Source organism: Arachis ipaensis, chromosome B9, assembly GCF_059453495.1.
Source record: "Arachis ipaensis isolate K30076 ecotype BB chromosome B9, ASM5945349v1, whole genome shotgun sequence".
Taxonomy (NCBI): Eukaryota; Viridiplantae; Streptophyta; class Magnoliopsida; order Fabales; family Fabaceae; genus Arachis; species Arachis ipaensis.
In genome coordinates this window covers 149,251,952-149,265,599 of record NC_142444.1, presented here as the reverse complement: position 1 = coordinate 149,265,599, position 13,648 = coordinate 149,251,952, and the positions used below count along the sequence as shown (strand labels likewise).

The window sequence follows — 13,648 nt, the reverse complement described above, 5'->3', positions numbered from 1 at the left end:
GGTGCCGGCGGAGCAGAATGAGAAGCATAAGCAGCATTTGAACAAGACGAAGAAGATGTCGTCGTGTAGCAACAGCCACGGTGGTGATGGAGGTGAGGTTAGGGCATCGCACATACTGGTGAAGCACCAAGGCTCGAGGCGCAAGGCGTCGTGGAAGGATCCAAAAGGCCAGGTCATCAGAAACACCACCAGAGACAGCGTCGTCTTTCAGCTAAAGGCCTTCCGTGACGACATCGTTTCTGTCAAAGCCAAGTTTGAGGACATCGCCTCTCGCTTCTCGGATTGCAGCTCTGCCAATCGCGCCGGCGATCTCGGTCAGTCCCTCTCTTCGTATAATTCCAAATTTAACCACAAAAATATCTATTTACTTAGTAGAGGAAGTGAAAAGCGTTGTTAACATTTTCTATTATGTTTAGATCTTGCTTGAGCAATTAGGTATCATTATGAATTGTCGTTGTTTACTCTGCAATTTGTTATTTGTTATCAACTTATCACGATAAATAGGTCACTCCCAATTTGGATTGCAGAATACTTCAAATACTGCTAGAGGATGGGAACCATCTTGATAAATTTGGTTGTTAAAGGGGTGTTTTTATTTACACTAGTATGTGATCAATTGAGATTTGTGTTGGAACTATTCCAAAATTCGAAAGGGCATTGTGTTTGAATTTGGATGGCTTCATTTGTTGGTTTGTTACCTTTAGGATTGATGCTTTTTTTTTCTTCTGATTGTGAGTTAATTATGTGTTTTGAGAATCAATTTTATGCTTATTAATTTGTAGGAATTGATCATTAACATTAATTAAAGCTATGTTAGTATATTTTCTAAGTTCTTCTTATGATTTGATACATGATAAATAGATCAGTTCCAATTTGTGTCTACTGCAGAATAATAATATTTGTTTTTTAGTATCTATTAATTGAAAAAAGGAGTTTATATTTCTATGAATTTTCTTAGACTTTATATCTGATGGGCTGGTGTGGTTTGAGTAAGATGTATGCAATTCACTTGAGTTTTGGTGGACTTTAACTCATTCTAATTATTGATCTATAATCTACTAATTAAGAATCATGATTTTCAGGTGATTCTTTATCTAATGGGGTCTTCTCTTCTGATTGAGGCAGCAGTCTTGCCAGCAGTCCCGATGATAATAGTTCCGATGGGATCAAACTAGATGAAAATGAAGTATGGCAATTCCGGTTTGCTTATGGCAATACATGGCAGGGAATGGTACTTGCAATTTGTCGTTGTCTTGATTGTTACTTCCTGGCATCAGCTGGCAATACTGTAATTCATGAAACTTGCCCTTTTTGTCCATTTATTCTGTCACTTCCACACTGCCACGCCATCCTTTCTCAAGATTTTCTCATTTAGCTGTATTTATGTTCTTATATAATCTACTCATTAAGATATTTTCTTGAATACAGTTTTATGTTTGTGATTTCCCAAATGACAATCCCCAAAGGGTGAGAAAGTTTGCGCACCGAAGGACATGTTTCTTGGTAACATGATTGACTGTACATTTCACTAGAATCGCTGTTGGTATTTGCCGTGATGGTGTCCTTTTCTATCCTTACGATGAGGTGAGTGGTACTGCGATCTCTATTGTGGAAATCCCCCTCCCTTCCCCAACAACTCTGCCTTCTTCTTTTTTCTTGAAAAAAAAGGAAAAATAAAAGATAAATGGAAATAAGAACTAAATTTTTTTGGTTTACTTTTCATTGGATCTTCTTGGGATATTAAAGAACATTTTCTGCATTAATATTGTTTTAGGTTTTCTGCTTTAATTATGGATGCTTACACATTATTTTTGTATTCTTTTCCTTCTAATCAAATTTCTTATTATATGAACATCATCTCTCTCTCTCTCTCTCTCTCTCTCTCTCTCTCTCTCTCTCTCATTTCCTTTAGTAATAAAAGTTATCTTATGTTTGGTATAGTAGGATAAAAATTCACTTATCTTGATATGTTTTGAGGAGGTTGATAAAGTGATCAAGTAAGACTTTAATCACCCTTGAAATAAGATAGTAGGGCTCACAAATAATAAAAGTTACAAATTCAAAGGTGATTAGAAGTTTACTTTTCTAGTTTACCAAACCTCCACATTTTAGATGATCTTTTTCCCCCTTCGTTACCAGAACTGTTTGACTTTTTTGGTGAACTGTTTCGCTTATAAATTCTAATTTAGGATACAAAAAGATTGGAGCAACTTTACTCTGACGCATTGCTGAGGTTAGTTGCTGATTGCATTCTTATGGATGCTGAAATGGGTATTGGCTGTCGTTTCGGATCGTAAAGGAAGCATTGCTATTTTATGTTCAGATAATGTTGAAGGTTAGCCTTCTTTTAAACCAGCTTCTCCTTAATGATTTTCTAATCTCGGTTCAGGTTGAAAGAAAATTATCGACGAGAAAAAAGTGATTAGTTGATTTTGAATTAGTGTGGGTTGGTCTCAAATTTATCTTTTTTGGGTGTAGGTTTTATTTTGTTTTTCAATTCTCTTGAAGTTTCAACTGAACTCTTCTGCATGATTGATAAAAGTTTGTAGCTTTTATTTTATTTTTATCTGGGTCAATCTTGATAATTCGTGGGTTTAAATGAATTTTCTAGAGAAAACATTCTGCTTTATTTGCAAATTGGATTCTTGAAACTTAGCTTATTACTCTAAAGATTTTGTGTCTACTGCAGAATAATAATATTTGTTTTTTAGTATCTATTAATTGAAAAAAGGAGTTTATATTTCTATAAAATTTTTTAGACTTTATATTTGATGGGCTGGTGTGGTTTGAGTAAGATTTATGCAATTCACTTGAGTTTTGGTGGACTTTTAACTCATTCCAAGTATTGATTTATAATATTGAGTAAGATGGATACCTTATAATCAATTTTATGTTTTCTTAAATAGATAGTCACATGGGCTGGTAACATGAGGTCTATATATTCTCCTCCCATTCTCCATTCTCTCGACTCCACTTCTCCTCTCTAGCTCTCTTTAATTTGTCAAAGCTTTGGAAGATATGGGTTAGGTAGCTCTCTCGAATGGGCAGAGCCATTCTCTGAATGGTTATAGGAAGAGCTGTTGGTATGAAGAAGCGATTGAAGACAACTTAAGATGGTGTTTTGCTCTTAATAGGTACATCTTTTTAACTACTCTTCTTCCAAATTCTTAAGTAGGCAATCCAAATGTATCATATCTGCTGTTTCGAGAAACCACATTGCACTTTAGTTTCCTTAACTTCTCATAAGCTCTTTTTGACCTGTCTCTATAATAGGGAGACGAGAGAACGCATAATGAAAACAAAGACAAGGATTTTCTATTGCAAACTTTAGCACTATATCAAATATTTTATTAATTTGTTTCAAAGACACCAGTATAACATTAATTTGTTTCAAAACCACTCACTATACGACTTTGTACATATCACACTATCATGGTTCTTCTATCACATTCTTTGATACAGTTTGTTTTTTTTTTAATTCCTATTTCTTATACCATTATTATAACTATATATTTTCCTTAGACTCAATTATAATTTTAGTTCTCATAACATTCAAGTTATTTATAAAATCATTTTTGGAAAAAGGGATATTTTAAGTTTTCAAATGTCATCTTAATTTGATAAACTTTAAAATTTCATTTTTGTACTTGAAAATAATTCGTATATTTAATTTTTTTTTTTTTGGTTTGTGGGTTAATTAGAAACTTTATTCTAGAATACATATAAACAATTATTATCTAGATAAAGTTTACCTTTCTTTTTTTATGTTATAAAAGTTATTCATTCGGCAGATATAAGAAAAAAGGAAAAATTACTTTAAAAAATTGTTAGGAATATTTAATTATTAAAAATAACTTTTAATACTAAAATTATTAACAATAATTATTTTTTCTTTTAACATGTATCATATTTAAGAGGAAGGACCAAATTTTTTTATAAAAAAAATAAATATGTTCTTAATTATTTTTTTACTTATTTTTGTTAATTTGTATGTTAATCTATTTTATATTGCCTAAAATTTTCATTGATTAATTATTTATTTATTCTTTTATTTTTCTGTGATTTTCCATCATTTTTTTGTCTGATTATCAATAGAAAATAAAAATGAAAAAAATTGTGAAAATAACTTAAACTTTGGGGGAAATAAAATTTATTGATATCAAAAACTCTGAAATGAATAAAAAAATAATATTATGATATATTTTTCTCAATATTTAATTCTTTTTAACTATCATAAATATTAAAAAAAATGATTAATAATTATGTAATTAATTGTCTTCTCTGATAATTAATTCGTCATAATCGTTCTTTTAGTGTAATTTATTTAAAAAAATTATCCACATCATTTTAATTATAATCTTCTATCTTCTATTAGTATTTTTCCCATCTTTAACGTTACCAACGAAACATTAAAAAAACCAAAGGTCACTCCCTCCTCTCCTAGCCCTCCTCCCCCCCCCCCACACACGCAATAAAAAGAAAAAAAAGTCACAAATAAGACGTAACGCAGTGACTGTCCATCCTCTCTCTCTGGGGTCTCGGCTCACTCAATCCAGAAACACACCGCCCAACTTTTTCCACGGTTAAACCCGAAATCCTCTTACAACATACAAACTTGTCGTCATCTCCTCTGGTCCCGGCGCCTCCATTTCGTTCAACAGGTAAATTTTCTGACAATCGAATAACAAGTTAAGGTTTTGCCCTAACTATTGCAGTCCCAACATAATCTTCTCTTCACTCTTTTTTCTTTTGCTTTTCTTTTCATTTTTGGTAGCTTTCCTTTCGGTGATTTCATCAGCTAAAGTTTTGTCTTATGAAAATATCCAGTTAATACGTTTATGTGAATGGGTTCAGTTCAAGTATCCTTTCTGATTATTTTTTTTCGTAAAACTAACATTTTTGTTGCTCTCACATGTTGCTGAATCTTAATGTGAACCAATATAAGATATTGTCATATATTTGGACATGCATGTATCATTCAAGGAAACCTTCGTCCCCAATTTAAAAAGAAAGAAAGAAATATTTGATTTCCAAAACAAGGCATCTCTGATATTTGGTGGATAGTTCTTTTTCTTCAGCTCTTGACAGATCGAGACAATATACTTCACCCAAGTAACAAGGAATGTGCTGTTCAGGTAAATCCTCTGAAAACTGAAAACCGAAGAATCAAGTTCAGCTTTTGCCCTAATGGTTGCACTGGCAACGTAATTTTTTGTTTAGTATTTTTTCTTTTGCTTTTCTTTTCAGTTTTGGTAGCTTTCTTTGCCTTTAAACTTTTTTTTTCTTCTTTACAAGGATCAATTATTTTGTAACGTACTCCAACTATTAATTGCAATTTCATCTTATCAAGTATGATTTTATTCTTTCAGGTTTTGTAATTTCTTCATTAGTGTTAAAAAGTATAGTTATTATTTACATTATTTTTTCAATTGTTTTAAAATATAACAAATCTTTTGTTCAGTCTTTTTTCTTTTGCTTTTCTTTTCAGTTTTGGTAGTTTTCCTTTCGTTAATTTCATCAAGTGAAGTTTTGGGTTCTGAAAACGTTGAGTTAATAACGTTATGTGAATGTGCTAACTTCAAATATGCTTTTTGATTATTTTCTTCCTAAGAGTAGTATTTCTGTTGGCCTGACATGGTGCCGAATTTTATTCTCAGCCAATATAAGACATTGTGATATGTTTGGACATGCGTGTATCATTCGATGAAAGCTTACCTGCCAATTTGAACCGGAAGAAAGAAACAGTTGATTTTCAGAACGAGACATGTCTCATACTTGCTTGAGCGCAACATCTCATTCTTATTAAGTTGTTTCTGTTTATGCTTTCTCTTAGCATGATTTTAAATTTACATTTAAACTTTTTTTTTCTTCTTTACAAGAATCGGTTATTTTGCAAAGTACTCCAACTATTAATCCCAATTTCATATTATCACCTATGGCTTTATTCTTTTAAGTTTTGTAATCTCTTCCTCAACTTAAAAAATATATTTATTTTTTACATTGTTTTATCAACTATTTTAAAATATAATAAGGATTTTTTTGAAATCACTTTTATCATATTTATAATTTTTGAATATTCATTTTGGTCTTTTATATTTTATTATTGATTTAATTTTTGTATATTTTATTTTTTTCATATAGTTTATTATGCATATTCTAATTAACAAATTCATTATTCATGTTGTTTGTTTAAATAATTATTAGTAGTGGTGGTTAGCTTTCTGAAACTTCTGAACATTATAATTAGGATTAGTAGAGATTCAATTTACTAGAATAAATAACGATATTTTTGTTCATCTATTTCTTCTTTTGTTTATCAACGGTTGCTGTTCCTTCTTTATGTTTCTTCTTTATGTTTCTGGATTCAATTTTATCACTTGTTTTTCTTGAATTTGTTGAAATCTGCTATTAGGGTTTACTTTATTATAATACTAGAGACAAGATCTTTAGTTTGTTCTTGAATCTTTATACGAAGTCTCTCTATCTGATAAGGCTGAATGGCGATGGATGCCGATAGAGAAGATCCAAACAGGTATGGTGGTGAGCATTAGAGAAGATCTTTTCTTTGCTGCATTTTCAATTTCATTGAAGTCTCATCTACTTTTCCATTCAATATATTTCACATTAACTTGTGAAAATTTTAATGTCAATTAAATATCGATGTTATGCCATCTATAGTTTTTTTAAAATTCTTTCTTAGATATTTTTCATGTTGTAATTTAATTTTATTGGCTTTTCATTTATATGTAGGCCACATTTCATAACTTGTCGTAATCTCTAAAATATGTTGTATAGTAGTTTTCCAAAGTGGTTTCTTTGGTATTTTTCATAAATATGTTTTTAATTTATTACTTTTTTTTGTATACTTAGTTAGTTGGTTTCTTGGTTAAAAGTCTTAGTCTTAACCTCTAATGATACCATTATGTCCTAATAGGAGGTTTTTAGCAACTCAATAATATTGGCCCAACGGAAAAGAACGGATTTTTAGATTTCGCCTTTTCGATGACCAGGTAACCAAATATATTATGAAATATTATATCATGCATGTTAACTGATTAAAGAGGTGGGTTAAATCTTTTACTTCAAATTTAGGTTTGTTTTTAATTTATATTCAGTTAGTGGCCTTTTCTTCTTTCCTCCTCTTGATAGTTTCTTTTGCCTGTTAGATAAGTTTGATTAGCTAACTCTGAGTTCCTGATCTTTCTAATCTGAAATGGGTGTAGACTACAACAACTCTAAAAAGATTAATTTTGATAAATTATCAATGTCCATTCAAAATAAATAATATAATATTTACTAATCGTACATATAATGATAGTGACTTTGAAAATTCAGCATTTATTAATACGTGAAAAATATGATTCGATGTTTATGTAGATGTCTTGGTTTCAGAATCCATCAAGATAACAGCAATTTCTTTTTTTATTGTTTCTTTCAAAACTTCAGTATTTTTTCTTGGACATTCAAAAAGACCTGATATCTGTTTCCTACTTAGTTACCTATTTTTGTGATGCTCATTATAATGCCATTTTATTTACATGATTATTGTTCTCTTGTGTTGCTCGGGTGGTAATAATGGTAGATTTAAATGTATATATACCTCTCTTTGCTAAATGATTATGTAATATTATGTAATGCATTTTTAGCATGTTTTGTTAGACATGAATTAACTTTAGGAAGAAAATTGAATATAGGGAGAGCGAGCTCTTCCCCGAACTTTTGTTTCAACTCATGTCGAAGAATTAAGGACAATGTTCTATGTCATAGATGAGCTAGACAATTGTTTACTGCTAGAGCTGAGAAAAAACAATGATCAGTTACTTATAACTGACACCTCATTTGAACAGATTAGATCTTTCTATTTTATCAATAGAGGGGCATCTGTTCAATTTAGGTATGTCGGTTTTGGAATTTTTTTTATCTCATTGTGGCATCAGGACAACCAGCCCATCCAAATTTACCTTGATTCTGACTCATATGTGCCTGAGGTGATGGACCCAGAGACACTTGATAATGTATCAATAGTGTTCCACATAAAGTATACCAGGATTAATGAGGACTCATCACCTGATGTGATGGTTCTATCTGGGTCTAAACCATCTCATGATGAATTTTCATCAGACAATGATGAAAACAATGATGAAGATGGGACACGGGAAGGGGATAATACGCATAATCCCATAGATTTGTGTGGTGGAAGTAGTTTATCAATGGAGGTCAACGAACAAAGTAATGAAATAAACGAATTGTCTGACCATGGGTAATGCTAGATGTAACTTTTTTTCCTGTGTTTTGGATTTTAATATCATGGTATAGATCGGTATTTTTTAATGTGGTGACTAACATGTTTAAAATATTCTGAATTAGATTCACTCCAGAGGTTTATTATCAAAAGACCATCACAGCTTCAGATATGGGTCAATCTAGACTGGTAAGTCGATCTCAGAAGAGTGATTTCTTTATTTTTTTTCTTTGCAAGCTTATTAAATATTCTTGCTAAATCTGTTATTCATTGTGTATGAAAATACTATATTTATCTTTAATATGAATTATTCATTGCAGTATCTGGCTTCGAAATTTGCTGCATATCTTAAACTATCTGGAGATGATTCGATTTGGACAATCACTGGTCCAGGTTCCAATGTAGAGAAGAATGTGTTCTTTTTCCACTTATTGAAAAGTGGAGGAAGAGGTGGAGAATGGAAGTTTGGGGTCGGGTGGAATGAATGTTCTCGAGTATACAATTTAAAGGAGGGGGACAATATTACCTTGAAACTCGACTCGTTACCTAATCGCCGGATAGAGTTGTCGATTCAACGATGTTAGGCCTCCTATGTATAACTCTGTTTGATAGATATTTGAGTAAAGTATCGTTTTTGTCTTTAACGTTTGGGGTAAGTCCTAAAATTGTCCCTAATATTTCAATCATCTTATTTAAGTCCCTAACGTTTTAAAATTGGCTCAATGTTGTCCTGCCGTTAGGAATCCGTTAACAGAATTGACGGCAGGACAAAATTGAGACGATTTTGAAACGTTAGGGGCTTAAATAGAACAAAAACGTTGGAGACAAAAACGATACAAAAAAATAAATTTTAATTTTATCCTTCAATAATATCACTTTTTTACTGTATATAATATTCAATTATTTTTTAATCACATGTAAGTAAATTACACTTAATCACACTACTTTCATTCTAATAAAATTTTTTATATTTGTATATTAACTTATAACTTTAAGTTTAAAATTATAAAAAAAATTAATTTATTTAGAATGAAAGTTATGTGATTAAGTGTAATTTACTTAGATGTGATTAAAAAATAATTGAGTATTATGTACAGTAAAAAATTGATATTATTAAAGGATAAAACTAAAATTTATTTCTATGTATCGTTTTTGTCCCCAACGTTTTCGTCCTATTTAAGTCCTTAACGTTTTAAAATCGTCTCAATTTTGTCCCGCTGTCAATTTTGTTAACGGATCCCTAATGGCAGGACAACATTGAGTCAATTTTGAAACGTTAGGGACTTAAATAGGATGATTGAAACGTTAGGGACAACTTTGGGACTTATCCTAAACGTTGAAGACAAAAATAATACTTTACTCTTTTGAACTATATGTTAAATTGTTTTGGACATATTTTATTTTTTGATTAATGAACAAATTTATGTATGTTGTAAATATTTTGTTTTGCTATCAATAGATATCTTGACAATCTATGTTTTTAAGATTATGCATAATAGTAAACAACATCTCTGTTGGACTTTTTTTCTGTTTTTTTAGTGTCTAACAATTTGTATTATATTTTATTATCTTAGAAAACATGTTATACCATTCATTGACATATTGAATAATTGTTGTATTCTATTGTTTTATTTTAATGTAGTGATAATTTTGTTATTATCCAAATTTAATACAACATATCTATTTTTATAGAATATATTTTAGTTATATTCTTAGTATTTTTCTTTTAAAAACCTTTAGATTACATGAAGTCCGTGCATTGCACGGGTTATCACGCTAGTATATATATATTAATCTAAGATATAATTAACATAATTATATATATATATTAATTTAACTAACATAATTATATAAATATCTAGATTTGTCATTTAATATATAAAAATATAATGATTAATTCAATTTGATTAAAAAATAAATTTATAATTATTTTTTTCCACTTTTTACATTATGAAAATATTAAATAATAATTTTAATAATATTTATACAAGACCAACAATAGTATATTGAATTTACTTTATTTAGTATAATATTTAAAATATTTACTTTTTTTATTATAATAATAATATTTTTTTGCACGATTAAATCTTTTATATCTCATTTAAATTTAAACATAGTATATTCAACTCCGCTCTTTCTTTTTTATTATCTTTAATTAAAAGATGCAATTTTTTCTTAAAAAACAAGTAAGTAAAATAAGATTATTGTATTTTTTTAAGACACTAAAAAAAATTAATCATTGTATTTTTTTGTTAAAACTAACTAATTAAAAAACAAATAATTATTAAAATTTATCTATAGAAATTACATTTTAAAATTTAAAATGAAAGTAAATTAAAAATAATTTTAATAGTGGGGGCAATTAATAAAACTAATGGAGACATCTATTATATATATTCATATATTAAGTAAAGGAATTAAAAACTCTTGTGGGGCACTTGCCCCCAGCCTCTTAAATGTGGATCCGTCTCTAGTTGGTCGAGTGGTAACTCATTCATCTATTAATCATATCTAAATTTAAGGGCAATGTACTTATATAAAATAAAACAGAGAAACCTTTACCTAATTACAACAATTGGAAGTTCCTTATGTGCATGTCCTGTTTTAGTTTCTATGTAAACTGTGGTGGGTAACCACAGTTTTAACTTTATAGGTAAACCGCTTTAAGGAGCCACGGTTTACATGCATGGAGATTTGAACGTAAACCGTGGTAGGCAGCCACGGTTTACCCTTGGAGAATGCGAGCTAGAAACTGTTGGTGGTAGCCACGGTTTATGAATAAAATATTGTAGGCATAAAACCTCGTGGGCTACCACGGTTTATGCATGAGACACTATAAATATAGAATCCACTGTAAGTCATGGCGGATCAATTTGAGCCAAATCAAATTTTGTGAAGTTGGGTGGCTGAAAGAGAATCCGGGGAGCTTTGAGGTTTAGGGGCCGGTTTGAGGTTTTGAACCAGTTAGGTGGTGGACCGATGGAAGACGAAGCTCGCATGTACCGGTTAAATGGCGTTGCGCATGTGGCTGGATACATTGACCAAGAGGTTAGTTAAACAAGTTTATTATTATTATTATTATTATTATTATTATTGGGAGTTGTTAGTATTATTATTATTGTTGTTGTTAGTATGTTTATTCCTGTTGGTATTGTTAATTTTGTTATTGTGGTTATTATTAGAACTATTATTATTAGAAAAAATAGAAAACCAATGTGGGTGTATAATAGTTTTTTTTAATTATATTAGCTGTTATTAGTATTGGTCGTACGTTGAGGATTTTTTTATCCATATTTTGCAGCCTACTAGGGTTATTAGCGGTGTCAGGAGACAACAGAATATGCCTTTACACGACTGGATTATACTGTATCTGGAGACCGCAGGCTTGTATCACTTGGTTAGGCTGAACAGTCAGTGGTTCTGGGTTGATGAGCCTCTACTTAGCGCATTCATTGAGAGGTGGTGTCCTGAGACCCACACCTTTCACATGCCCTTTGGGGAGTGCACTATCACTTTGCAAGATGTGGCCTATCAGCTGGGTTTGCCCATCGATGGGGAGCCCGTTAGTGGGTGCCTGACTGACTTTGAGAATCTGATGGAAAACGGAAGACCTGCATGTGTGTGGTTTTGCGAGTTGTTTGGGGAGTTACCTCTGCAGATTAAAGTCAAGCAGATGATAGTGTGCTACACATGGTTCCATGAGAGGTTTCGGGTTCTCCTAGCAGATGCTAGTGAAGAGACCGTGCGTATATACGCGCGTGCCTATATTATGATGTTGTTGTCCTCTCAGCTGTTTGTAGACAAGAACGCAAATCGGATTCACCTTCGGTGGTTGCCTTATTTGGCATCGATGGATGACTTGAGTCGATATAGCTGGGGCTCGGCTGCACTGGCCTGGTTGTATAGATGTCTTTGTCGTGGGACAAACAGAAACGTTGTTAACTTGGCCGGGCCACTACAGCTTCTACAGTCTTGGATTTTCTGGAGGTTTCCCAGTTTGAGGCCTAGTAGTTTTGATGTGTTTGGGTTTCCGCTTGCATCCAGGTACGGTTTATTATTTTCGGTACAAAACTTGTTCGATTACATGTGTTGTTGTTCGTTATGACATGCTTTGAATGAAACTTGTAGGTGGGCAACATATCTACCGAGAAACGATACAATGGATCAAAGAGTGGTGGCTGCACGCCTTTCTTTAGATAGATTGCGTTTTCATGATGTGAGTCGTTTAGTTATTGCTCTTACAAGTAGTCGTTCGTGTTTACTCTTATGGTCTTACCTAACATTACCTTCTCCGATACAGTTCATGTGGGAGCCTTATTCTTCTCCCGAGGTTGTTGCTGTTGTTCATCCGGAGATACTAGTTGACGAGCACCGTAGGCTATGGACGGCAGTCACTAGCCTGATATATTTTGCTGCGATTGAGTGGCATCAGGTGGATAGGGTGATACCGTAGTTCGGCGGTGTTCAGCATCTCCCTCAGTTGGCTCTGAACATAGATTGGCTCCATGCGAAGGATGGAAGGGGTGGAGATCGATAGTTCCCCAGATATTATCAGGAGTGGCATTTACATTGGGAGAACCGGGTTGATTCAGTCATACCAGTCGATCGAGTAGCTGACCTCGGTCCATCAGCTGAGTACTTGGACTGGTGGTGCCATGTGGCCCACAGATTCCTATCCTCAGATGTTGCATTTCATGATCCGAGGCCGATTGTATTGACGAGGAGGCTCGTCACAGAGGGTCGTCGCAGCACCTCCCAGGGTGCAAGTTCCCGACAGACCGAACAACAGGCGAGTGGATCAGCGTCGGTGTATAGGCACACGTACCACCGATCGAGAGTGGCGATGGCTCGACAACCGTTTGGATGAGGACCTAGGTGGTGCTGATGATGGAGATGTTGTGGATCATCGTGTTCCTCGACGTAGAGCCAGACGATAGGGTGGGCGGGATGGTCGTGGACGGGCTCGAGGTAGAGGACCATCCGCTGAGGATGACGGTGCTTAGCATGCTGTTGGTAAGGATGTTGGAGGTTTGGACACAAGGATGGATCAGCCCACGTACGATGGAGGGGGTAGCTTTCAGCAGTTCGGGAGTGTCGAGCCACAGGTATTTGCTGACTTTACTACCGCGGCCGTCGGCATGGACATCGATGATCCTGTTAGTCAGTCAGAGTTCTTTAGGGATATAGCAGACATGCTGAGGGACGACGATGCGACCCATTATAGGCCACAGATGCCTGAGGTTCATTCCTAGTTTGCCGAGTACCAGCCACCGAGTCACGATGTTCAGCCTCAGTTGCCGGTTGACCTCAATGAGCCTGCAGCTTCCCCATCTGACCCATGGTTCGCATTAGGAGGGACCCAAGCATCAGCATTCAGTGCCGTTCTGCCACAGACATCCGCACCAG

At 33.2% G+C, this 13,648-nt stretch overlaps 1 protein-coding gene across 1 annotated transcript; it reads left to right on the top strand.

The window, feature by feature from the left end:
• Positions 1-11,221: 11,221 nt before the first annotated feature.
• On the top strand, positions 11,222-12,695 carry LOC110266297 (serine/threonine-protein phosphatase 7 long form homolog). Its single transcript, XM_088499337.1, has 3 exons — positions 11,222-11,290; positions 11,544-12,286; positions 12,371-12,695. The coding sequence occupies exons 1-3, from the start codon at positions 11,222-11,224 to the stop codon at positions 12,693-12,695; spliced, it is 1,137 nt and encodes a 378-aa protein (XP_088355463.1).
• The last annotated feature ends 953 nt before the right edge of the window (positions 12,696-13,648 follow it).

What these genes read in the sequence shown, in the direction of transcription:
- LOC110266297 (XM_088499337.1), top strand. Translation starts at nt 11,222, where the DNA reads ATGGAAGACGAAGCTCGCATGTACCGGTTAAATGGCGTTGCGCATGTG. An exon ending in CTGGATACATTGACCAAGAG is followed by an intron (nt 11,291 to 11,543) that starts GTTAGTTAAACA and finishes CATATTTTGCAG; the next exon opens with CCTACTAGGGTTATTAGCGG. An exon ending in GGGTTTCCGCTTGCATCCAG is followed by an intron (nt 12,287 to 12,370) that starts GTACGGTTTATT and finishes TGAAACTTGTAG; the next exon opens with GTGGGCAACATATCTACCGA.